Raw genomic sequence first — 27,147 nt, 5'->3', positions numbered from 1 at the left:
TGAGTATTGTCACTCGTGGGCTTTCTCAATAGCTCAGTCAGGACAGCTCTTCTAGCACCACAGGGAGGAAGCTTCAAGCAGGTGGGCACCATGGGAAGAACCCACTCTCTGTCCCGAGTGCTGTGTATGCAGTTTCCCCAGTGACTCTGTGATGTAAACTGCAGCCGACAATAAGCACAAGGGCCCACTCCCCTGTCTAGGGCAGCATCAACTATTTCTCCCACCACTATCTATCGTCTCCCATGGCCTCTGATCCTCACTGCCACGCATTTGCATTGTGACAGAACTGCATTTTGCATATTGGCTTTTATTCCATCCAGCAGGACACAAAAACCCAGCAGGCTCTCCCTCTGCCTGAAGAAGGGTGTTTGTGCTGAAAGCTTGCAAAGAACAATTTTTCCAACTGTTTAGTTGGTCGAATTGAAGATATCACATTTACCCAAAGATCCTTGTCTGAGCTGATGCTAAACAGCAGCTACGTTCTGCCCCAGAAGTGGCAGCATTTTGGCAAAAGGCGAAGTGCTCCTAAAATGTGTAAGCAATGCAAAATGCTGGAACTCTTAGTTAGATGAAAGGTATCATCTCTGAACCAAGACAACTGCAAAAAAAAATTATCTTTTTCTACCAGCTTTCGGGCGCACACCCCCTTATTCAGGCTCAGGGAAAATTAAAGATGGTACAACCCCCACTTAGCTCTCTTAATTGGCTCCTGAAAAGCCGAGCATGAAGCAAAACGAGTGTTAAGTGAAACCTAAAGTATTCGACGACCCAAGATAGCAACCATAATTGTTTTTAATGACCCAAGATGACGACTGCGAGTGTTATAACGAAACTCACGGAGCGCTAAGTGAAATCAGGTATCAATTTCAAATGAGCGTTATAGCGAAATTGCACGAAGTAAAACAGTGTTAAGTGGGGGGTACCTGTAAGTAAAATTTTCCCTGAGCCTGAGGACGGGCATGTGTGCCTAAAAGTGTGTGTGTGTGTGTGTGTGTGTATATTATGTATATGTATTATATAGATATGTATTATGTATATGTATTATATATATATATGTATTATGTATGTGTATTATATGTATATATATGTATTATATATATATGTGTGTGTGTGTGTGTGTGTATACACACACAGAGCTATCAATAAATGTATCATTAAGCAGGCCTCTTTTACACGGCGCTTGATAGAGTCAGTGGCCAGACCCAGGTGTTACGCTCTCCCGTCCGCGACAAGATGAACGAAGAAGTCTGATGTGCTGAGCACAGAACATAATTGGGTTGCATTTGGCTAGGACGTGTAGAGGGGAGCTGCTGCTGGCTTTGCAAGGTGTCTGAGGAGTTGCTATGGAGACCATTAATTAAACACCGCCTCTCCCCTGATCGTATCTAGCTGAGGCAAACTGGAGAACAAGTGCTACAGTCTTGTTTAGCCCTCCTCATATGTCTGAGCAACAAAAACCCAGGGACTAGAAAGAAGGAACAAAACACAAGCAAAGCCCCCGGTGATCCATGTTTAAATGACTTTATTTTTTTTTCCTTTTATAAATGGGCACAGCACAGAAATAATTAAAAAAAATAAACAGTACCATTACAGTGCTAGATCCATTGGCAAAGATTATTTTTATAGTCTTTTTTTTTTTTTTTAATTTTAAAGTTTTGGCCATTGAGTAAGAACAAAAACAATTAACAAACATTTTATTTATTTATTTATTTATTGTTTTTAACAGACACTATGAAGCAATTTAAGTACTAAACTCTAGAAGAGTTATGTACATAGAAAAAAAAAATCTGTTTAAGATATGTTTCCTATTAAAAATATTTACATGCATTTTCCCCCTCCCATAGTCGTTGGATAGTAAAACATCCTAGAATTTCATCTACTGTCAAAGAGTTTTCATTCTCCTCGTGGGGCTTTCAGTCAGCTCCAAAAAAAAGGAGAGCAGGGTGGGGGGGGGGGGGGGGATTTGTTTCCCCCCCCCCAATTATTGAAATCTTCTGGAAAGGGGTATTTTTGGATGTATATCAATGTGTTTTTTGTTTTTATACAAGTTTGTTTCATGTTTATTTACAGAATAACCAATGGGTGGCATCTTATCCTGGAGACAGGGTGGTGAACATTAGTGTGACATAAGTACTTTGCTTCATAAGTGATTTTAAAAAGCAATTTTTACCAAACAGCATGGATATATATATTTTTATTCTTCATATTTGTCTGGTTTGATTGTCAACTGTATATTTATGACTTAGACCCTAGGGACCCAAATGAGAGGTGGTTTATGCTCATAAAGTCACTGGTACCCCTGAGGCCTTTGGAAATGCGTTGAGCGCGATCTGGGAGCTGGATCTTAGAAATTCTGGGCAGCGCACCAAAATCTTTTGTGACGACTGGTTCTAAATCCAAAAGCAAGGAGATAAAAAAGGTGATATTCCAGACTGAAATTTTCTCTGTAGCTGCTAAGAAATGTCCACTGAGCTGGAGGCACAAGATGCTTGGGGTTAGAAGGGAGCAAGTAAGAGGCTTCTGAAATCACTATGTAGGTTTAGCCAACAGGTCCTTCTCTGTGTCTACTTTGGCCAAACTGCATGGAAGAAAGGGTGAGTTGGCAAATAGGATATCCTTAGAAATAGCTCCAAATAGCCCAACATGGCCTCTGGGCATCTTGGTAGCAGAAGGCTTTCCAGTAGAGCATCTGTGTCAAATTTTCTGTGTTGCCTATATAAAACTTAATGAAATTCATCAGTCTTTCCCTCAACAGACTCTGGATCAGGCCTTTTTTGAGCAACGGTCAAGAAAGGGAAAAGGGGCCAAAGCCTCAACTGATGTCAGTGGATCCCAAGAGCTGAGGGTCTGGTCCAAAGTCTCAGCAGAATTTCAAAATCTCAAATGTGCAAAGTCAACCAGTAAATTCATTTCTTCCCTCTTAGTTTATGTACAAGACTTGAATTACATCTGTGTGTGTGTGTGTGTGCGTGTGTGTGCGAATGCACAGTAAGCCATGTATATACATATATACATATATATTAATTATATACACATATATATACATACACACATATATATATACACGCACGCACACGCATAATCTCCTCAGCAGGCAGACCTCCGTCCAGCTACCTTTTCACTCCAAACACTGGAACTGATTTTGATTTGTTCAGTAGAGCAGAGCAGCTGGCCAGGCGCCTAACAAGACTGAGTTATTCTAATAAATGTTTCAATGCTGGAAACTCAGTGTCACTGTAGTAGCTGCCAAAAGCCTTTCAGTGCCTGCAAGCCTGGAGCCCACTGTGGACTATGAACATTTATAATAATAAAAGAAAAAAGAACCCCTCTTTTCATTTTAACTAGCAACTTTGTTCCATTTAAAGAGTCTGTTTGGGTTGGAGCATCGCATGTTGTGCTGGAGATCAGAGCTCTGAATTATACATCATACGTGCAAATGCTACAGGATTAAACAGAGCAAGGCAGGTAATAAGTAACTATTGATGGGACCTTTGTCATTCCAACAGAGAAACTGAGTATGGAACTGCACATGTATAAGGAAACTCTGCATCTTGTACACAGCTACACAATGTGATCTGGACAAGATTCTGCTTCTATTTACTCTTGTTTAAATCTGGAGTAACTCCACTGACTTTGCGACAGAGACACAAGTATATCAGCTGAAATGCACCTAGACCACTGAGGCCTCATCTACAGCAAGAAATGTTGCAACCTGTTTTGCAGCCAGGGTTCAGCTCTGCTAGCAACACCCGAAGCAGTCGTGTTGACAGGGTTCTGATGTTTATGACAGGCTTTCTTGACAGCTGAGCCTTGTTTCCATTAGCACTTCCACAGTCGCAGCTGCACGGTTGCTAGAAAATGGGTTCAAACTTGGCACCCGGAATACTGCCAGTGCAATGGATGTGGGGACATTTTTTGTCAATGTTTCAAAATTAAAGAGACTGCACCGTGTGAGTTATTAGATCAGATCATCAGGAAATGCGTGGCCGGGCTGGGATTGAGCACTCTATTCATAATACTTTGTGCACAGCATATTTCACACCCATAGATCTCAAAGTGCTTTTTCAAAGGAAAGTCAGAATCGCTATCCCATCTACAGGCAGGGAACCAGAAGTAGAGAGAGAAGTGACTTGGAGATAGTCAAACAAGGTCAGCAACAGAGCCAGGAAATGAAACAAATGCCCTTCCAGTGCGTGACACTCTGGGCCAGATTCTGGTCCACCTATGGGGTGTGTAATTCGATTTAGGCACCTAAGTGCAATTCTAGTCCATCCTGCTCATGCCCTAAAAAATCCACAAAAGCTTCTACTTTGTACCACTGTCATCTGACCCTTAAGACTGTCCTCTCATTGCTTTTCTGCGACTCAAAGACCCACCCTACATTTTGCAGTAACTTTTTTTTTCAGGACTCAAGGAGGGTAGGATAGAATCACATCTAGGTGCCTGCAGTCATCTACACACCTAAGAGGTGGAATTAAATGTGACCTGTGTCTTCATTGACACAAGGGTAAAGTGAGTGCAAAATACTCCCAGTTCAGAATGGTCCCAGTGCATCCAATGACATAAAGTGCAGGGCACTGGAGAATCAGGTGCCGGGACTCCTGACTCCCATCCCAGCACCTTTACCTTAGGCCCGCACAGTTGAGTGTTACAATAGCATTCCGCGTTCTAACAAGGGGCATTTTAAAAACTTAATTTACTTTTCTCCTCATCTGTCACCTGTTTTCTTATTATGCCACCCCAGACTAGACTGGTTAAATTCATTTCCTGGTCCTTCTCTGCTTGCTTGGTGCCTATGAGTCATTGCTGGAGAATTTACTGAAAAGTAATGGATTTTCTTAAAAAATAAACATTTTGATTCCTATCACACTTTGTAAATTCATTTTTAATCAACTCTAATTTGGAGCCTACACCATTACCCACATATTTTTGGATGCATCTACATGTTTATTAATGCGCTGTAATTATGGTGCATTAAGTTTAGAACCTGTAATGATAGGTATTAACTTAATTTACCATAATCAGCATTACTGCACATTAGCGCAGATGAACATTTTTTGTGACACTACTGCATATTAGACTAAATCTACTCTGCAATTAGCACGGGCTTTGCCCGCCATGCTAATGCGCAGCAGAATTAGTCTTCTGCACATTAAACATCTCATGTAGACATTCCCTTTGACGCCAGAATTTCTAATATACAGAAGCAAAGACTGGGTAGAAAACAGAGCCCTTCCAAGAACCCAACTTGCTGGGATTCTGGTATGTGGTTTCATTTTCCCAGGGCTCAAATCATTTCTAAACAGCACATCCAAGGCTCCTAGCAACACTTGTAGAAGTCTCCACTTTGACTTTGGATATCATGGTCACGCGCTCTTGATGCAGAAATAAAGCTTTTATGCAAATGTTGCCTTTTGTACATGCAACGATGTTGCAGAGCTAAATTATGGTTCTCGGAAGCCAGAGTCATACTGAGAAGGGGCAGTGAGGGGAAAAGAGGAGAGAGGGTTTGAATAAAACTAGGATGGACATCACGTAGGTATCTAGTTAAATAGATATAGTAAATGCACAATGGAAAAGCCAGAATTTACCAAGATACAAAAACAGAGGGTGGGATGTAGAGACACTGGGTCAAATTTCCCTCTAGGTAGACAATTGGCACTACCGTTTCAGCTCCACTGAAGGTGACAACATTGTAAAATGTCACTGTCTGATGACCTGGCCCATTTGCTCTTTAAGGCAGAGTGCGTCTCTACAATGACTGCTTGCTCAGTGGCACAACTTACTATGCCTGCATGAAAGCCACACAATTCTTCCTCCCCCCCCTTACCCTGCCCCCATATCAGCATCCAGCAACTTCCAGGCCACCCCACCAAAATGTATGTGCTCCCTTGCAGGTCTGCGAAAAAGAGTGGGAAGAGGGCATAGGTCTGTCTTGGCCTGGAGACCTTCTGTCTCCCTTCTTGCAGCTCTAACTTCCTAACAGAGAGACAACCATAACATGCACTTCACAACCAGGACTGACACCTAAAGAGGAACATGGAAATACGCAGGAATTGATTGTGGCAGAAAGACTTCCTGTAGTGGTGCCAAAGCCAACACTCCCCACTGCTTTCCAGACCTGTCCCAAAGGCTTTCCCTGTGGTTCCTCCAGACTCAACAATATGCAGAGCCCCAGGCCTTTGAATGGACTTAGAGCACTTGAGGCGAGTTTCTCTGGCAGGATTGCCTCCACCGTGAGAAAAGCAGAGCAGCCGATAGCTGGTGTTGCCTAGGTTCAGAGCACTCAGCCTGGATCCTTACCCCAGGCTGGAAGGGAGCATTGAACTAATGCTCCAAGTACAGCAGACCCTAAGTCCCCATGTATATCCAGGTATGCAGGGTCTAATACTGAAATCTCCTGTATTCAGTTATGCTTGGATGCTAAGCTGAGGGTTGGTCAAGTCTAGAGGCAGGTCATTTGCAACTCTCATCTGGAATTTGAATATTTCTGGAATGAAGTTGGTCTCCCTGCTGCACCAACCCTGCTGCCTGTGGGCAAGCAAGCTTCTTTCCTCTTACCACCAAGAAAGCCTCTTCCAAAGCCAGACAGCAAAAAGGGACAGAACTCAGAAGAGTGGCTTTGGGTCAGAACATAACGACGGGAAAAGGTGATGCTCCTACTTCACGGATCTGTTGTTCTCTGTGTGCCTCTGTGTCAGACCCCCTTGAATTAAGTGATACAAAAGCTACCCAAAAAAGGATCACTGAAAAGGCACCATTACTGCTGCCAAGACACATTTTACAGCTCCACGGAAGTGTTACAGTCTAATTGGTCAGTGCAAAGTCAAAAGCCAGGCCAAATACCTGCACCAGTCGCCATGCATCAAAGGCCACCAAAACCCATGGGCACCTAGAGGAAGGAAGCTCCACAGGTGGGAACAGATAAGAAAGGGTCAAAGATTATTCATTCTGAACAAGGGGTCAGTGCAGAGTAAGCAGCAATGAGTTGGATTCAGAGCATCCTGGGTGCAGTGGATGGCTGCGTTCCCCGATGGCGAAGACTTTCAAGGCAGTCTTCATGGTAGACTTTATATAACTGGCGGTGTCATGACAGTCAGCAAGGACAAAACCAGAACTTCAGGTCACAAGCTGTGTTTGCAGGACCCACTGCCAAACCAATTACCTGGAAGCTAGGATGGATCTGGAATCACCGAACACACTGGAGGCTTCCCGGGTCATTGCTGTGATTCTGTTCTTGCCTATGAGCCTATGGGAGCTGGGGGTGCTCAGCACCTCACACTCAATCAGATGTGAAGAGGGCAGGGAATGGAAGCAGAGAGGATAACTAAGGTGCCATCTAGCCATGTTGCTGCCCTCCTGTGCCCCTAACAAATGGGTAGATTTTCCTAATGAACGTCCTGCTTCATTACTCAATCCTTGTCTGGGCAAAGACAATTACTTTCTACCATCCTTGTAGCTCTCTTTGATCAAAGTTATGCCACCCATCCCATTCAAAGGTCCAGAATCCAGTTTGTGTACTGAGCACAGGAGTTTGAAACGTGCCTGCAGGATTTCACTGCCCAGCTCCCACTGACTGTCAATAAGATTTGAGTCTCCAAGCCCCTTTCAAAACCTCACCTGCAGTTCTAAACTCACTGAACTCAGTGGGAGTCTTTCTGGGCTTTGGATCAAATCTGGGCAGTATTCAATTACTTGCAACTCTGGGATCATTTGCTTCTACCAGTTAGGACAGAGGAATAGTCCAGTCCCTCAGCTCAAGGAAAAAGGAGATGGGGACAAGACAAGGCATCATACACATCTTTTATCCAGCTGTTGATCTCAGTTACTGTCCTGCATAGCTGCAGCTGGTGGCAGGGCCTCCTTGTGAGTCATCTTTGTATTTTTAGTAACGAAAAGAAAGACATGCAACAAACCAAACTAAAATCTCCTTGAGATCACCTCTATTTCCCAGTCCAAGTGAGACCAAGAAAGAGACTGGGAGTAAAATATACTGTACAATAAATTAAGACATTGGTCAGCTCTAATTAGCTGCTTTTTTTTTTCTTCTAATTTTGTACTTTAAATTCTCTTAAGAGAGAAAGAAAGAACCCTTCCTCAGCCTGCGGTAAGTCTCAACTTTCAGATCATTGCTCACTTCCAAAGGTGTAAAAGATTTAAGTACCAGGATTACAATCTAACACCAGCTGAGAGGTCTAAGGTTAAGCTGGAATGAATAATAACAACAAAAACCTGTATTACGGAACTTCAGACTATTAAGGGGGGAATAACATGGAGAAGATTAAGGAGGAAGCTAAGAAAAGCAAAATTTAAAAGATTGAGTAGAAGGTTTTAATATACACTTGAAACATTAGGGCCAGGTCCTTCAAAAAGGACAGTGCTTTTGGGTTGCCTCAGAATTTGTGCTGGACATGACACTTTTAAGGGGGTCTTCTGTTCAGAAAGCACTGAACAAAATCAGGCCCTTTCAAGGTCCTCAGCTGAATGCCCTACCACAGACGCTCAAAAATAGAAGTTTTGTTTTGAAACTCTCAAGCTTAAACCACTTCAGAGACCCTGACCCTCCATCCTGTCTGTAGAACCAGATTTGCTCCAAGCTTCCTGGAAGCATCGGTCGTCCTGCTAATGAACCCCGCACATGGTTGTGCCTGGTGCTGCTCTATTCTGGAGGAGGCCAGGGAAACTGGGAATTTTATAGGAAGAAAAGACTTCCTCTGAGTTTTTCAGGCCTGAAGAGGTCAGGTAGTTCAGTGAAGCGCTGACATTTTGGATGCACTTATCCAAACTGTGTGTACCTACTGGGTGATTATTCTGAGATTCACTCACTAGATGTATAGTTGAATGAATTGGTTTTGCATCCATTTCCTGCGATTGAATGGAATCAGCCCTGCTTAGCTCACAAACACTTGTTTAGGACAGCGATGATCCTGCCTTAAGCAGGGGCTCCTGACTCTATGATCTGTAGGGTCACAGTCCATATACTGCAGACACCCAACAGGAAATTTTCCTTTGCTCAAGTGGTAACGGCCTGTGCTACAGAACAGAAGAATCTCAGTCTTATCATCACAAAGCCCCATGTGATATGGTGCACAGCATAATGAAATGGCCTAGAAGCCCAGGGCTTTATTGTTAGATGTAGCTAAATAGCTCTGTATTCCTGAATGGCCTTGCCTTTCTTTTATCTGGCCTTGCTATGTAATCAGCCCACCCAGAAGCTTCTGGGCCTCCAAATTTATAACTCCAAAGAGGCTATTTTCTTAAAGAAAACCAGCCCATAGCTTGCAGTCCTTGCTGCCAGGTGCTAGAGCAGAGTTGCAAACTCTGTGAATCATAGAAACAAGACGAAACCTTCTCTCCATCATAGTGGAGACAGACATAAAGAAGCCAATCTGGAAAGTGGGTGCCCACAAATATGGCAGGCTCATGGAACTGGGGCCTGTTGAGAGAGCCCAAAATTGTGGCTTGTTCTCACTCAGGAGCTGAGAAATTCTTAGCACCAACGTAAAGGGACCTCTCTGCGCTGTGAGCAGAACCCCTCTTGCTGGGGCAGGGAGAGGTGTAAGGACAAAGTGAGCATTTGAAAGAAAGTCATTAGCTTTCAGGGTGCAGAGGGGAGTCAGAATGCTTTTTCCCACTCCATCACCTATGCTATAGGATGTATTCCCTATGACCTCTGTGCCTGCGGTGGGACAGCAGGCCAAATATTGCTACTAGTTAAACTGATATCTATCATGACTAACTCTGCTGGCAGCAGTGGAGTTAGGCTGGCCTAAGATCAGAGCCAGACCCAGAATCTCCTTCATGGGTTCTAGTCGCACCATCTGCCAGGAGACAAGGCTCACTCTGTGCAGGTTTGGCTGAGATTCCCCTCTCCCATCAACACAGCTGATGTGACTTTGCTGCCTGTGCTAGCAACTCTCCCAGCTCCCAGAGCAGACTTTCTACACTGCTTCCTACCAAACAAGCCCAGAACGCACCCTGGGGTGGTATGCCCCCGTTCCCAGTTACATGCAAACCTGCCATTCCAGAAGAAAACTCTGGTACGTATGGTCCTAGACTGGGTGCCTACAAAATGAAACACAGGTCTTCTGGATACAACATGAGCCTTGACTGCCTGAGCTAAAGGGCTAAGCCTATTAGCTTGCAGATGCATGAAGTCCTGCCTCTGGCGCAGCCCTGGACAATGCCTGTCACACCACGCTAGCGTCGGTTATGCGAGGATGCGATGCAGTAAAAGTGACGGCTCTCTTTTTTGCTTGCTTGTTTTAATAAATATAACAGGGAAGTCAGGGCCTTGATGGGATGGATGTCTCAGGATCACAACTGCCATTACAAGGAAAACAGCAATCTCCTTGACTGCCTTGTAAACAGCCCTTTAGATTATTAAAACCAACCAATTAAAACATCTAATTGACTTTTCCACGCTCTGGGCCTCATCCAAAGCCGTGAGTTTTCTATGGGCTTCACTAGACTCTGGACCAGGCCCTAATGCACTTGTTTGCTTTTCACATGAGAGCCCCCCAGACGATAAAAATACAGTAGTCAGGTTCACAGTTGCTGCTAGTCTCTTGCTTTTGGTTTCCCGTGCACTGGAGACCTGATCCAAAGCCATTGGAAATCAATGGATTTAGATCCCATCTTATCGCTGTAAGGTTTCCACTGAAATTAAAAAATATATAGATCATAGGAACATATCAATCCTGGATTTTACAAAAGATATAGAGTAGAACTGACCTGGCCTGATGGTGACTCTGGAAAAGTTAATTTTGTCTGTTTTTTTTTTTTCTTTTTCTTAATCTCCTGGGGTGCCTATTATTTGATAAAAATTATGGTCAGGCCCCAAAATCTGAGGAGAAAAGATACTGCCTCCTTGATTTTAAATTCTTTATTTCTGCTGCATATCGTGGTGTGTTGAGATTGTCAAATATTATCCCATTGAAAGGAACTCAGAAGAGGATTGAGCCTTTTTTCCCTTTAGTTGTCATCAATTTCCACCAAACAATATCCTATTTCACGTAAAAATCAGTATTGTTTGTTTGCAAACAGTCGGGAATACCATGCTAGCTGAGTTTTATTCGTCACAGTGAAAACCCAGCAGAAACAAGGTCCCTTTTCAACCAAAGCCCCTTGCTAGCCCACGAAGCATGGTTTCTAGACTTAAGGGCTCTGGCTCTGCACAGCAATGCAATGAAGTGAGGCGGTGTCAGGAAGGGAGCAGCACACATCAGCAAAATTGTGGCTCCCTGCAGCTATGTGAACTCTCAGCAGAGGTGATCTAAAAGCTCGTCTCCAGCGCGCTGGTCATTTTTCACTCCCAGGGCAATCCTGGAGCATAAGATATTTCATCTCATTGTGCTTTTTTGAGGCTTGAAATATATTTTGACAGTCACGTCCTCTTTCTGAACAGAACCACAGAGCAGCGAATCCTGGTAAGAAACCAAGCCCCCCACATCATAGAAAGAAACCCTTCCCACCCCCAACAGGAAAAAAACCCCCAAACACCCCAGTTCTGTTAATGGGTGTCCAGATCTTCGAGTCAGTTCTGTTGTTCGGTAAGCCCAGTGAACTCCAGCCACCAGCAGCAAAATGCCCACCCAAGCACGTGCTCATCCAAGGAACTGTCCCATAGGCACAGGTTAGCTGACCGCTCGCTCCTCGTGCTGTGGTCCCTGTGAATGCTTCTTCCGCTGGAGGAAGGTTAACGGGATTCAGCTCAAATCTGTGACACATTTATTTAGTATTTATTTATTTTATATGGAAGATTTTTTTTTCCTTTGCTTTTTAGTTGTTGCACGTGTGATTTTTTTTTCTTTTTAACTCACAGTCCGATCAGAAAGACAGCAAGAGATTGGATGAGCTAGAGAGAAAGGGAGAGAGATAGAAAGGTTGAACTAGAAACTGAGAGGGAGAAAGAGAGGAAGAGAAAGAGAGAGAGAGAGAGAGAGAGAGAGAGGGAGAGAGGCACTCTGGGTTCTTTTTATGCATAGAACTCCTCCTGCTTGTCGGGTTTTTGGTACGTGACATTCGCCTGCTTTGGCTCCTCCAGCGTGTAGCTCCCTTCGTCCTTCTTCTTCATCCGGTAGATGAGCAACATGACGAGGAAGGCAGCAAAGAGTGCCCCGACTACCCCTCCCACAATGACAGCTGCAACAGAGCACAAGAAAGCACTGGTTAGGGAGGTAGCCTAAACCCTGGGCTGTCCGGAAAACATGTTGCCATTCCCGCGTAGTCAAGGATCACCATTAAAACCTCCAGAACAACAAAAATCAGGACATTCTTAAAAATGACCACTTAAGAGTTATTTCATTTACTTATTAGTTCCTGAGCCCTGCAGAGTCATGTTTCCAGGAAGTCCAGAAACTCTCTTCCAGTTTGACAAAAAATGGCAGAATCACATGACTCCAGGAGCTAGGGCTTTGAGAAGATCTCCAAACACCCACAGGCTCAGGAGACTGATTCTTACATAACTGGCTTTACAGCTGAGTGTTAAAGGTGACATTCAAATCAGCAGCAAGATGTGCATCACTCAGATTGCATGTCAGCCTATAGGACTATGTATGGCAAAAATATGTACTGGTTCTTAGCCCGGGGAGCAATTTCCATCTTGGAAAAAGCCTGCTAAAAGCTACTCTTTGAAGTAAGTCACTTGGCAGTGTAACAACAATAATTGTATCAAGCCCACAGAGTTATAAACCATAATACACATACTATTCTTATGGGTCACAGAAAGTACTCTTCCTATATAGTAACAGATTGCATACCAAGGTAGGAGATGTCACTGTGTCACTATGATCCTGGCTTGGGGATGCCCTGAGTACCAGGCTTGCTAACTGGGAGGGGAATGTCAGTCTATGGGCTTCTAATTACCAAGTGCAGAGTGGAAGTGTAGGTAGACCTGGTGCCATCTGCTTGACTTAGCCAATGCCCCATATACCCACAAGCGCCTTGCCCAACAGCTCAGCACCCAGCCCATGTAGCAGCTCTGACATTACCACCAAGTCAAACAAGAGCGAGTTGTTGGCCATTATGTTCTAGGGTAGGAAAGTGGGAGCCCGTGGGAGAATGACAGAGGCAGCCACTGGACGCTGTCAGGGAAGACATTGCCTGAGAGTCACGCAAGAAAGCAAACACCCCAGACTAGGCAGTTTGACAGCACAGAGCCAATGAGCCAAGACATGAGCTGGCTACACATTGTCCATCAAAACATCGTCTTCGATAGAAAATCACTTTTTTCAACCAAGTGGAAATTTGAGCAGTTTTGTCGGTTTTTGGTGAGAGACCAAAACCCTGAGTATGGAAAGTTGTCCACAGTGGTTGCAAGGGAAGCTGTGCAAGCCCTCCTAAGGCTGTCCTCTATCATGGTGAGTAGGAAAGAAGAACTTTTACAGCTCTCATGTGTTGCCTCAGTACAGTATGGGGGGACAATCCAGAAAAGGGGAGAGATGCCAGGCTGCTTTGGGGGAACAAGTTAGCAGAGCATGTGCAAGGACCTATCTACTTGGGATGCAGGTTTCTAAGTCCAAGGAGAATCCCTCCATCACCTGCTCTAGACTGCAGAGAGGTGGGCAGTCTTGGTTTGGGGCAGAGTTACCAGGGGACACGGGCCTCACCTATTAGCACTTCTTTCCTCTCGAGGATGTTCTTCTGAGGCAGCTGCGCAGCTGAATTCCCAGAGTCTATCGTATTGTCTATGAGGCCGGGCTCTGCATTCTTCCCCAGTCCCGGCCCCGCTGCCAAGGTAACAGCAGGGATCACTTCATTATTGAGCTCCGGCCGAGTGGTGTCCTCCTCCTCATGGATTTCAAAGTCCCCGCTAGGCCCTCCGCTGACGGGAACCTCCAGCTCATTGTCGATGACTGTGGACACATCCAGCGGCTCTGTCTGTGAAAGAGAATGAGATGAAGCAGAGGGTAAGGGACACAGTCAGTCATCCATTGCCTTGGAGGAGAAATGGTGCCTGTAGAAGCCTTTGCAGCATTGTCCTGCCTGGACCCGGCTAGATCTCACTCCCACTGCCTCAGTCCAGCAGGGAAACTATTGGGAGTCGGGGCGGCTATTGCACCGTGGTGCCATTTGGGAAGCTGGCTGAGCATGGAGGCATGAGGCACAACACTGGGTAGATGGGTCAACCAATGTTCCTGCCGCACTGAAACGTCCCATTGGCTTCAATGAGAATCAGATTCCTCCTTGGTGATGAACACTAATGCGGACACAGACTTAAACCTGTCTGGCTGGACCCCAATATCCTTCACTCTCTTCTGAATACCCTTGATACCAGACCTGATCGAGATTCCAGCCTAGACCTGGACCCAATACCTGCAAACTCTCCCATTGTCACAATGGACTGAACAAAGCCCTGAGTCCCAGCTGCTCCAAGACCTGTGGATGTTTTATCAATGGATTCTCTGTCCATCACCCATTAGATCTAGAGCAAGGAAGAACAATTTTGTGGAAAAAAAAAAAATCTTTCCATTTCCCTGAGTCCAAAGTGAAGCCATTTTTGTGCTTTAGAAATTTTCCCCAAATAATCTTCTGATACATTTGGATTTTTCAAGATTGGCAATTTTATGCCCTCCAGGCATTTTCTTTGTTGCCATTCAGAGCAAGAAAATGCAAAATGTCAAGGGTTTTCTGCCTTTTCTTTTCTCCTCCCTTTTGCCCACGCTGTAGCATTTTAAACTTCTTGTAACTCAAAAAAGTGACCCAACAGCAAAAGTAAAACCAAAAATGCTGCACTGCTGCCACTCAAGGACTTTCTCAAGGTCGGAGAAAGTTAAAATAGTTGCTCTGAAAAAGAGGCTAAAAATGAAAAAGGAGAAATGGGGCAAAAAATCGAAGCATCATTCCTTCTGTTGATGCCAGTGACACAACAGGGGGAAAAAAGAGTAACGATAAAGAGGAACAAAGTGACCTATTCTAATACCAAATTAAAAGGTTCAATTTGAAATGAAACGCAATGAAAAATTTTGGTTTGAAAATTCCCATTGAAAAAATGGTTTAAAATGATATTTTCCTGTTTTCTTTCTGGGCAAACCCCCTACAATGGTGGGGAAAGGCTGCAGTTGAATAATCTCAGCTAACTATATTTCTTAAGTTAAGGCTTCCGCAGACAGATCCAGGGGCATGAGGTCGGGCCTTCATCCAGACTTGTGCTGAAGGCTGACCCCAGCTTACTCAGCTATAAATGGTATGAGCAGTCACGGGTAACTAACTGGGCACGGTATTAGCTACATTGCATTGCCGGCTACAGAAGCTGGTGTGTTTTACCTGTGTGGACCTAAGTGTCCTAAGTGTGGACAACGTTTTGATCTTGTCGCCTCTTTTCTGGTAGCAACTATGACCTGTGGAGCATGAGGAAATCTGTGTACCCTCTCTTCCCTGCTACAGGCAACCATGAGTCTGCCCCATGGTGTTTATGAGCTTCCAGCCCCTGACGATATGAACTGCAAAGGCAGCGAGGGCTCCTGCATTTGTGCATAGTGAAACGCCCTGGGGAAGAATTGTACAGGGAGATCACAGAACGATTTTCTGTTTCCCAGGCAGGATTGGTGGGTCGCTGACTCTACATGAACCCTGTTTCTGCCTTCATGGGGTAGGAGGGCCCTACAGACTGGTAGATTACCAGGTCACCACCAGCCGGTACCTCCCCCCGACACATCAGTGTCTTCAACAAGAACGTTCAAGAGTTTGGTGTCACCAAAAAAACTCCTCAGCCTGGGTCCAGTCCTGCCCCCTGCCCCCGCCTGGGGAGCCCAACCTTCCTGAAAGGGGTCTCTCTTTCCTCTTTCTTCCCACTCAGTCCCATGTGTTGTGATGGTGGGACCACAACCTTGTTTGCTGGTGCCTTGGTAGTGGCCCCTGCACCTTGCCACACACCTGAACTGAGGCTCAGACGTGGATTCAAGCTTTGCAACTTGGACCTGGTTTGGCTTTGTACCTGCAGACTGACCGGTCCTGCAAACCAGCCTACTTAAGGCTCCCTCTGGGCCCAATCCTACAGGCTAACTTACCTACCAGTTCCCTGCTGCAGGCCTCATCCTGCAGGCTGACCTGCCCACCAGCACTCTGCAGGCCTGAGGTGCAGCTGGACTCATGCATCAGGTCCCAGTGGGTCTGATACTACAGGTTGACTGGCTTTCTACAGGCCAAATCCTGTGGCTCTCACTAAGACTGATCTTGCCCAGTCCTGCTGGAACACCCTGCACCAAGATGCTACATGCTCTCACTCCTTCTCTCCTCTCTTGCATTACTTATCAGGGACCACAGTGCCTAGCTAGGCGTCCTGTGCAGAACTCGGGCTCCAGGCCTCAAGACGAGTATGGCTGCCTTCTCATGCTAGACAAGGCAATGCTAGAGCCCTCCCTTCATGGACCTGCCTTTCAAATATGCTGCATGGCTCTCTAGCTTGCCACAAGCACACTGTTGCTATCCTTTTGTGACAGAGATTAATTGAAGGTCAGAGGGAGCCCAGAGCTATGGAAAAAAGAAGAACTAGTTTAAACAAATAACTCTACCTTTCAGTCAAAGCGCTTCTCGAGCAGACCCGTAAGGCCTCTGAATCAGATACATCAGCAAATGAAATCCCACCCCCGCCTGCTTATGATACCCAATGGGCAGGAAAAACACCATAACTGCATAATTGTGGAGTGTTTGGGCTTCTGAATTGCCAGGTGGTGAGTAGATGATGGTATGATGAGCTTATAAAATACAGAGGAGAGACTCTCTCTCTGCAACCCACAAGAGACTGAAGCTGGTACAGTGCAGAGGCATTTGACTTCCATCCCCCAGTGCTGTTGAGCAGGTAGGGACTCAAGCTAGCAGCTCTGGGACCCAGGTCCTGGTTCTAGCATTGCGACCATGTGACCAAGGTGACTATGTGACCTCGGGTAAGTCACAGCATTTCTTGGTGCCTCTGTTTCCCCTCACATCCTTTGTCTCTAGACCACAGGTTCTCAACCGGGGTGCTGCAGCATCCCAAGCTGCTGCTAGAATCTGCCAGGGGTGCTGTGACCAAAGATACTTCTGCTGCCGTGACTGGGGGAAATTGCCCCACATACCTGTTTTCAGGAAGCTTCTGGGAGCTGAACAGGGCACAGTTTCACCCTGTGGCAGTGGCAGCCTGGAGAGAAATGCCACTGCTACCAGGCAGATCTACACTGCATGCCTGTTTTTGGGAGACACCACGCAAGGACAGACTGGGAAGTGTTGCGGCAACATCCTAACCTGCTGCCCACTCTCCCTTGGACAGAGCTTGGCTACAAAAGGCATTCAACAGGTGACTCCAAAACACCAACCAGGCAACTGGAAGCTCCACAGAAACGTGTTCTAGCCAAGGGGCCAAATGGATCAAGAAGGGCACTGGGGATGGCAGAGACCCAGGGACAAAGGGAAAGAGCATAGGAATAGGATACTACCCCTTTAAATAGTTTGTGAACCCACTAGTGGTGCCCATTGTGTCTGAGATATTAGAGTTAGAGCTGCAGTGTGTATTTGTAGCTGGGTCTTACATGTTTTGTACAGCTAGTAAATATGGCTACTTGAGCCCCACTGTTCCTGGATTGCTGGTACAGTACATCATACTTTCATTGTTGTGTAAAGGGCAAAAGATATAGAATAACACAGGAGCAGAGGTCTGTGCTAGCGTACGAGCCCTTGAAAGCTTTCGTCTGAACCAAATCAGTGGTGATAAAAACCAGGTCAGCCCTGTGCAAGGCTGGTACGTTCTCTCCTTGACTCTGCCGTTTATGGTTTAACAATCTGAGGATAAATGTCAGCATGTCTGGGATTAGTCTGGCCCTTACTCATAGCAAAACACAGAGGTGGGGATGGTGCCCTGCCTGCCCTGAGACTTTTTTTTAAATAGAAATGAGTGTCGCCAACCCAAATTCGGCCATTCAGAAACGGCCTGTGCAATTGCACTCCCAAATAACTAAGTAAGAGGCAATTTAGAGCCTACCCCTGTAAGTAAAAGAATAATAAGAAACTACTAGGGAAGAAAAGTAAAATAAGAGACAAAAGCTAAGTCCTATTAAGTCCTACACCTCAGTGACACTTACATAGCTGTGTAACTGCAATTTTTGGCTCCTACGTACAGCTGTGTACCTACACCCAGAACAGGCTCAGAATAGGCTCTGAGGCAGAACAAAACCACCTGGGTACAAACATAACCCTGTGTTGCCCCCAACCTCAGCTGCAGAAGCACCCTGACTAGGGAAGATACAACACAGGAGGTGGAAACCCTCTTGCCCTTCAGGTTTATAGCCTAGCAGTTAGAGCACATGTGCACAGACTGAGAGCCGCAAGCTCCAGGGTCTCGCTCACAAGGGATTTGAGCTTGCACCTCTCATTCCCCAGCAAAGTGCTCTCATCACCTGGCCAGGGGCTCGACATTGCCCACAGCGCCCTCCAGGCCCTTTTGAAACTTGCACACTGGGCAACCAGGAAGGAAAGAAATTTGAGACCCAGTGAAAAGGATGCCACCCTGGATACATGGGGTCTTGGCCCTTCTTCCCAAATAGAGCACAAACTATCTCACTGCTGAGGGGTTTTTGTATCCAGTGAATGATAAGTTAAAAGTACAGAAAAGCTGCAAGAGCTGGGGCCAGAACCAAGAGATGTTCTTAGGGACTGATTTGGACACGTGTTTGCCTGAGAACACAAGGGACAAGAGTCCAGGAGCCCCTTTCAAACCTTTGAGGAGACTTCTACCTCTGGAAGGATTCCTCTTTGATGCATCACTTTACTTAGCAAAGATTAATCATTAGATCATTAAACTAAAAAAAAAAATCATACTCTTCATTGTATTTTTTTCTGTTTGGCAAAATGCATGTTGCTGAATCCCACTGTGAAACCTTCACTTCTCAATGGACAGCTTCTCCTCAGACAAATGCTGAACATGAGGATAAAGGGATTAAATGGATAGAGGGATAAGGGGAGGGATGTGCAGGGGTTTTACATTATTATTTGAATGTGGTTAAGCAGCTCCCCAGTGGCAGTGTTTCGTGTATCCCAGTGTCGTGCAGCACGGACAGAAGTGCTTGCCCTGCTCCCAAACTGGGATCCTCAGGGGAGACAGGCACTGACCTGAGTGGGAGCTGGGCACTGTAACTGCCTCCTTTGCAAATGCCAGCCTGGGAGCAGCGGGCACTGGATTCCTGAGTGGGAGTCAACCCTGCCAGTTATGACTTCAAGGTGAAATCCCCTCCTGAGCACCAAGCCAGTGCCCATTACAGCCCTGAGCCCTGTGCTGAAGGTCTTGTCTATATACAAACGGTGTGACACTTACAGTTGCCTTGGTGCAGTCAAACCAGTACAACCATTGCCTTCCAGTTCCGATGCAGCTACGCTAGTATAAAGAGGTGCCCAGGCCAGGAGAGCTATCCACACATGAGAGAAGGAATTAACTTGACTCTTCACAGACACCTTCATACCAGTATAAGTGTCTCTTTAATATGGATTGTACTGGTGTAAATCTATGGGTAAGAAGCTGCCCCCTAACTAACATGGTTGTATATGGACACAATCATTGCATAAACCAGGCTCCTGGAAAAGAAAATGCTTGGCTTCCTCAGTCTGCCTGGCCCTGTAACAGGGATTCTTGAACACTTTCTCCTAACTATATGGCTATGCTTGGCTTGCAAAAGTCTCCTAATCTGCTGTGAATGACACAGCTCTGGGCATAATAGCAATGGCTAAGAAACAAATAGTATTATCTCCAGCAGGGCCCTCAGAGTGGAGTGGGATAGCTACATCCATATTTGTGGGATTTTACCAGTTTAGCTATTCTGGTATAACTACAGTGGCAAAACGCTAGGAAAGGTCAGAGAATTGAGCATTAGAGGTGGAAGAAACTGTACGACTTCAGAGGACATGATCCTGCCAATGCAAAATGATTCCCTAGAGTAATAAAACTGAGCAGAAAATTGGTCTAGTGATTATGCAGCTGGCCTAAGACTTAGGAAACCCAGGTTCAAGCCCCTGCTTATGCAAGGAAAGCTTTAGGAGTCTTCCAACACAGTGATCCTCAAAACCCCTGGGAAGCCCAAGCCAGTGAAAACCAGTAAACCTCCTAAATCCATAAACCTCTGCCCATACTTGGGCACCCTCTTGGCAGGATTGAGCAATTTAGTGCCTATTACACTCCTAAACCCAGTCAGGATGCAGGAGCTAAAGGCCCAGTCTCAGTAGGTGTGCTCAGAATACCCAGCACCTGCGCCAGCAGAATTGAGCTTTGTGCAAGACATGGCAGTTACCACCATTTCTATGCAAAAGCATGTTTGAGAGAAGTAGACCCCCCTTTTCTCCAATAGTGCAGTGGTTAGAGCACATCCTCCAGTACTATAGCATTAAACAGTCATTGGATAAGTTCCAGAGACAGATCTGGAAGCAGGGATGAAAACCCAGGCTTCTCCTCTCCCAGCACAGTACCCCTCAGTTGGGTTCAGAGTCAGTACCCCCTGCTCTCTCTTCTGGCCCAATGAATCTTTCATTCTATTTTTTTCACAGTGGCTCTTTCCAGTAAGTGGGTGGAGGTGGCTGCAAACCTCCTAGAAGGCAGCAGATGTGTGCTTGAATCCCCTCCAGCTGGTAAATAAATGCCAGGTCCCTCACAGACAAGGCAAATACTCTAACTGCTGAGCTACTGGATGAAAAAGGAGGTACCTTTTATCCTCCCAAAAGAACAAAGTGACCCACCTTCTGATTTTGAAAGAAGCAGCTTCATCGCCTAACTCCAAGCTGCAAATCAAGTGCAACACAGGTCCCTAACCCCTTAGGGGAGGATCTCTGACATCGTTGCTGCTGCATTTCAGATAAATAAACCTCTCTCTCTCCTGTGGCTCAGACATTGCCAAAGCACCTATTTCCCTGATGTTTCATTAGCAGTTATGGCCCATCCACATTTAGGATGTGGTCAAGTATTTTGTCCTGGTGGATTTTAAGGGACTCAAGCAGGGAAGCATCTACCACTGCCCTTGGGTGCCCTTTACACCTGATTTTTCCTTTGGAAATGTCATCCACAAGGCAGTCTGCATTTCTTTGCTCAGTCCCAGCCTCCTCTATCCGCCTGTACTGTCTCATACTGTGGCTCTCTTGACTCCTGAATTCTGAGCCCTCTGGGTCCCCGGGTTTATTGTGGCTCCCTTCTGAGATCCCCCTGATTTGTCCTTGCCTTTCCACTGCTGAGTTACCCTAAACTGAATTTCTATCCCATCATTCCCTGTCAACTTGCAGATGGGCATGAGCCATTGAAGTCAACAAAAGTCCTTCCACTGACCTCAGTGAACTTCAGCTAATGCCCACTAATCATCCAGCCCTTCAGTGGAGCAGCTTGTAAGCCCTGATCTCATACCTGAGGTGCCTCTGTAGGTGCCACAGTAGCAGCAGCAGGCAGCAGCGTGGTGCTTTTCTCTGTCAAGTCTGTGGTCCTGGTGGTGCTTGGTTTTGGCACAGATCTAGGCCTTGTGGCACTGGTGGTGACAAGGCGGGATGTGGCAGCTTCTGTTGCCATGCTGACTTCCATCATAGCTGTGGTGGGGGTTTCTAAGGTGGTGGCCTGTGTTGTAGCTGCCGTTGTGACAAAGTGGGGCAGGATCCTCCGGATGGTGGTTGACTTGGCAGTGGGAGCTGTGGTGGTAGTGGCGGTGGTGGTGGCGGCAGCAGCAGCAGTGGTCGCAGCTGTAGTGATAATAGGGGTAATGCTGACAGTAGTACTGGTGGTAGTTGCTTTCCAGGTGGGACTCACTGGTGCCTCTGTCATCCTGGGGATATACAAGACACTGGTCACCTGCTCCAGGGTGGTGTCTTCTGCTGGGAACATTTCAAAGGGAGTTGCCACCGGCTGGACAGATGTGACAGGCAGCACTGCTGCAGTGGTGGGGAGCTTGATGGAAGTGTCCGTGGTGAGACTCACAGCTGTTTCAATCCCCGACTCCTGCTCAAAATCTACATGAAAGAACAAGTGCGGGCTGTGAACGTGCTACCTCCCAACCAAAGCCCTAGATGAACCAAGCCTGCTTTACCCCAGGAAGTCATGGCCGTGTGCCCCAGAAGTGAGATAAGGGTTTCTGGCTAGCCTCAACCTCTGGAGGTTATCTAGTCCAACTCCCTGGCTCAGGCACAATCATCAATATCCAAACCATACCCTACAAGTCCTTGTCTAAAACTACACAAACTGGTCTTAAAACTGCACAATCAACCCTGCCACACAACTGCAAGGCATGTAGCCTAAAGACACCAAAAGCACCCAAACATGCTACAGGTAAAGCAGGGGGTCAAGGGCTTTCAGTGTCCTGCCATTGTAAGCATTGTTAAAATACACTTGAGAAAGCCAAGGAAGAAGGTCATGCCTCTCCCTGCAGAGGAAGCCAAAACCTCCCCCCATACTCCGTACCAACCTGACCATAGGGTAAAATTCCCTCCTGATCCCAAATGTGGTAGTCGGTCTGATCCTGAGTGGAAGGGGTTTAAATTTCTACCTTTGGCTGCAGCCAACACCCAGTTTCTGAGGAAGGTGAAAAAACCCTCACATCTATAGCAACAGGATGGGAAAATATATATTTCTTGGCCCCATGTGGCAACCAAAGAAGTCCAGAAGCCTGAGCAAACCAAACACCCTCCATTCTGCTCTGCACCCTGAAGCCAGCAAGCATAACTCCAATGTTTCATTACAGAGAGAGGATGGGGCGCAGGCTGCCAGGCATCCTCAAGGCAGAGTCTGGCTCTAAGGAACAGTGCATCCTGTTAAATACTGTCCACCTGCAGAGGTACAAGGCTGGTTTGTTAAGACAAGGGATGGATGCCAGCTGGGGAACCTAGCCACATGGAAATGAGCTCCTTGAGCTTGGTAGAGGGCATATGTCTATGACAACATAGATATGGGAGCAAGAATTTTCTTCTGGGGCTGGGTAGTATACAAATTGATTCCTTTCCAGATTTGCTGGTCACCTACTGAGCCCAGCTCTAGTCCCACTGAAGTCAATGGCAAAGTTCCCAGGATGCAGCCTTGGGATCTTGGGTCCCCTTCTCTTTATACTTTACTTACACCCTGAACCAGACCCCGAGTAGAGATCATCCATTTCGTCATCAGCAAAGGGGTCGTCATCCCCGGACCCTTCCAGGTCCACAGGCCTCTCGTAGTTTTCATTACGCCAGCGCTGGGCCTGGAATAAAACAGAGGAGGATCACCTCGGTAACTCATTCATAGAATTTACAATCCTGCATAGGCACCCGAACTGAGATCAGGGCCTACTGGGCTGGATGCTATACAGACACAAAAGGAGAGGCAGGCTCCACCCTGAAGAGTAGTATGTTTGAACAGACAAAGGATGGCAGGAGACGCCAAAGCACCAAATGACCTGGGAACTAAGCTGACATCTCCCAAGTTTTGCTCAGAAACTTCAGGCAGAACCCACTTTCACCTAGTGGAGGACCAAAGCGCAGCTTGCAACCAACTCTGAGTTACCTGACTAAAGTGCAGGAGTGATACTATTACCCTTTTGGATGCATAAATGACACTATGACAGGAGTAGGATCTCCCTTTGGAGATACTCAGATATTTACTTATTTCTATCAAGGGGACACTTAAATTCCCAGAGGGGGTAACAGAATTGCTCCTATGGTTTAGTTGAGTAACTCAGAATTAGTCTCAAGCTGCCGTCTGGCTGTCCATTAGGTGAAATAAGATTCTGTTAAGTCAAACAAGTTTCTATTCAAAAGTACAGTTTCAAAGAAATTGCCTTTCTTTAGCTGAATTGTATTGATTGCAACAGCATTTCTCATAAAAACTCATTTTCTGAAAATGTACACAGTTGTTTGGGAAAATTGTTGTTAACAATTTGATTTTTTTTTCTTTCAAAATTACTTGTTTTAATTTTTTTGTTTGTATTTTTTTTGTTCCATGACATTTCAATAGCAGTAATATATACCACAGGATGTCATAACCTGGACATTTAAATCCTCATACAACAAAATGTGTCATATAATAATAATAATATTCTATTGTTCTAATTTAAAAAAAAAATATAAGGGGCAGCTGCTACTTAGTACCGACCGAAATATCTTATTTCGTAGATCAAAGTGTCTCCTGTGTGTGTTTTAATGAAACAGTTTGACATTTCATTACAACACAAACAAGACATGCTTTGATCTATAAAATAACATAAAATGTTTCAATCTGTACTAAGTAGCAGCTACCCTGAAGGTTTAAGAAATAAAATTACAGAATATTTTTACCTTTAGCGTACATTATGATGCGACATGACACGGCAGGTCACATTACTGCTGATATATTGTAAAATAAGCTAAATATAAGAAAATTAAAAACATAAAAGAAAATAAATTTTAAATGAATTTTTGAGCCTTAGACATACCTTCTGAAATTTCTTTTCTGAACAAAGTATCCCAAACACACACGCATATTTTTATTTTGAATTTCTATCTGAACTGAAACCAAGGCAACTTCTGAGACGTCTAAATGATGACTGAAACAGAAATTCCTAGATTTGGCTGGTTCTGCTTGCCCTTCACCTCCAACCCATCCATTCTGGATGCACACACAACTCCCCCTGAGACGGCTAGGAGCTACAGGCTGCTCCCCCAACATGTCACCAGGAAAGCAATTCCCCGGTAGATATGCAACGAGGAGTAGTTTAAGTGATTTAGGCTTATAAATCCCATTTTCAAAAATGACTCAGAGCAGTGGTTCTCAACCTTTTTAGACTCAAGGCACACCTCTTTAGGCTTAGGTGTTTGCACACCTAACTGCTGTAACATTTGCAGCATCCTACAGTACTCTTACAAGATCTCATAGCACTCCAGGGTACCATGGCACCCTCATTAAGGATTGCCCTAGGTATTTAACAGCCTAAGTCTCCTTGAAAGTCCGGAGATTCATGCTCATAAAGGTATATATTACTTTTGAAAATAGGACTTAGATTCTTTTTTGAATTTTTTCTCCAGGTCCTCTGGCTGGACCATGATCCTGTATCTCAAGCATTTGGAATGCTCTCTTGTATTATTGTCATCCGTAATTTATGCCATGGCAGTGTCCCAAATGTGCTGTGCACTTTCCACAGGAAGGCACAGTCTTTGCCCCAAAGATAATATATAGTCCTGCAGTTTTAAAATTCCTCTTGCCTCTGTATTTTCAAAAAGGAAATTTGTTATTTGATTAAATTAATCCACCGGGAAGATGAATTTTATGGATCCTTCTAGAACCGGAGAGGCCTAATAAATGTTCATTTTGGGAGCTGGGAGGGAGGCAGAAATGTCCTGGAATTTTAGTACTTTACAAAGGGAAACTCAGCGACTATTATTAATGCTACTGTAGTGCCAAAGGCCTCAAGCCAGATCAGGGCCCTATGGCAGTACACAAACACATGGTGAAGCTGACTACCATTGGCACCGACTCTCTTGGAGGTTGCTGCAGAGAACAGCAGGGGCACGGGCACAGGAAAGGGAAGCTTGCTAAAGCTGGCTGAGTTCACTTTGAAGTCTTCTGTTGTACTGTAGACACAGGGCAAGGTGGCCTCTGACAGCCCCTTCATGCAGGGGAAGCAATAGGATGGAGCGTGCAAGAGTGATAGTAAAAGGGCAGAAGTTGGTGGGAAAGAAATGAGAGCCTGGGAGAAGGTTCCTTGTGTATTGGGACATTACCATTTCAGCCAGCAGGGATGCACACTGACTGGCCCTCGTCTTTCCTCTGGGAGTCTGGCCAGTATAGAAGTAACTCTCTTCCAAAGTCTTGGTGGAATTTACCACACGTGGAGTTTCTTGCATCAGAGAAAGCACACCGAGCAAGTTCGCAGCCATGGTAGCTGCCATCTCCCCCTCTGCAAACTTACAGACCAGGTGCCTGGGGTTGCTGCAGACAGTTAAACCCATGTGCTCCATCAGCAATGAAGGCAGAGCCTGGGTCACTGCGTTCCAGGCTCAGCATGTGTATACTACAGGTCTGTCTTCCCTTCCCTTGATCAGAGAGTCCCTAGCCCTTGCAATCCATTCCTTTCAGAGCACAGCACCCCTCACAGACTGATTTAATCAGAAGGGAATTCATCTCTGTGATGGAGGCCTGCGCCACTTGGGGATGACAAAGTGGGCAAGATGACCTAATCAGTCTTTTCCATCTCTTGATTTCTGGTTCTCTCTAAATCTCTGTTTGCCATCAGCTGTCAGGCTCAGCCACAGATTTAATGGTTACAGATACAGTGGAGCTCAGAATAAGTGTCTGGCGCACAAAAACAATACCTTTGAAGTGCATCTACAGTCAGAAAAGTGCTGAACAACTTGTGGGAAGTTGCAAATTATGCACCCACAGTGTTGGCTTTTCAAACTCCCAGGACCTGAAGCACACATACACAAGTGTGTCACTGCACACTTAGCTCTGGTGACTGCTATGATTGCCGAAGCAGATCCAGCAGTGCCACGGGCAATTTGATGGATATTTATGGAGCTGTTTGTCCAGGTCAGGTATCAGTTCTCTACCCGCATGCTTAGCAATTACATTAGCAATTGCCTATGGGGTCTCGCAGGGTGGCTCTGTGCTCCCATCCTTTAGGGAAACAGGGCCCCAGCAATGCTTTACTGCCTAATCAAAAGGTTTAGAGCAGAGCTCTGTCCTGAGAACATTGTATCAGAACTTCCTACAGGTGGGTGAATATCAGATCTGGAGAAAGAAACAGTTTTTTAGTAAATACCTTTCCTCTTCATTTCTGGAGTCCTGCCCAAGACAAGCACATCATCAGCTGCTGAAGCCACCTTCACTCTTAGCCTTCTTGCCTCTCTACAACCTACCAGAGTCTAGCATGGGTCAGCCACTGCCTGACTCCTCGCGTGGTAGAACAGGGCAACCCCCATAACTCCTACCCTACTTCTAGCACCAGTCACTGGCTCCCCCATGCAGAGCTGGAACATGTTCCCATTTGCCTCCCTTGCTAACCAAAGCCTCCAAGGACTTTCCCCATCCTCATCTCTCTCTCTTCCTCTTGTTGCATCTTCTCACTGTCTGGCACCAGGCTCCCCCTGCAATCTTACCAATGGGCTTACACGAGCCTTCTCCGCAGCTCCTGTCACCTGGACCACCCTCCTTGTGCCTAGCCTACCACCGCAGCTCAGCTAAAAACTCTTCCCGCCTCCCTTGCCCACAGCTGT

At 45.8% G+C, this 27,147-nt stretch overlaps 1 protein-coding gene across 1 annotated transcript in view; it reads right to left on the bottom strand.

Annotated features, from left to right (window-relative positions):
* Positions 1 to 1,513: 1,513 nt before the first annotated feature.
* Positions 1,514 to 27,147, bottom strand: part of SDC3 (syndecan 3) — a 25,799-nt gene continuing 165 nt past the window's right edge. The window contains exons 2-6 of the mRNA XM_025201937.1: positions 27,031 to 27,094; positions 23,042 to 23,159; positions 21,350 to 21,942; positions 13,611 to 13,881; positions 1,514 to 12,144 (exon numbers count right to left, since the gene is read on the bottom strand). Coding sequence (XP_025057722.1) covers positions 11,978 to 12,144; positions 13,611 to 13,881; positions 21,350 to 21,942; positions 23,042 to 23,159; positions 27,031 to 27,094 — 1,213 coding nt within the window. The 3' untranslated portion in view covers positions 1,514 to 11,977. The remainder of the gene's footprint in view (positions 12,145 to 13,610; positions 13,882 to 21,349; positions 21,943 to 23,041; positions 23,160 to 27,030; positions 27,095 to 27,147) is intronic.

Source organism: Alligator sinensis, unplaced genomic scaffold (assembly GCF_000455745.1).
Source record: "Alligator sinensis unplaced genomic scaffold, ASM45574v1 scaffold883_1, whole genome shotgun sequence".
NCBI classification, from domain to species: domain Eukaryota; kingdom Metazoa; phylum Chordata; order Crocodylia; family Alligatoridae; genus Alligator; species Alligator sinensis.
The sequence above is the reverse complement of the archived record's forward strand: the minus strand, read 5'-3'. Positions and strand labels throughout refer to the sequence as shown.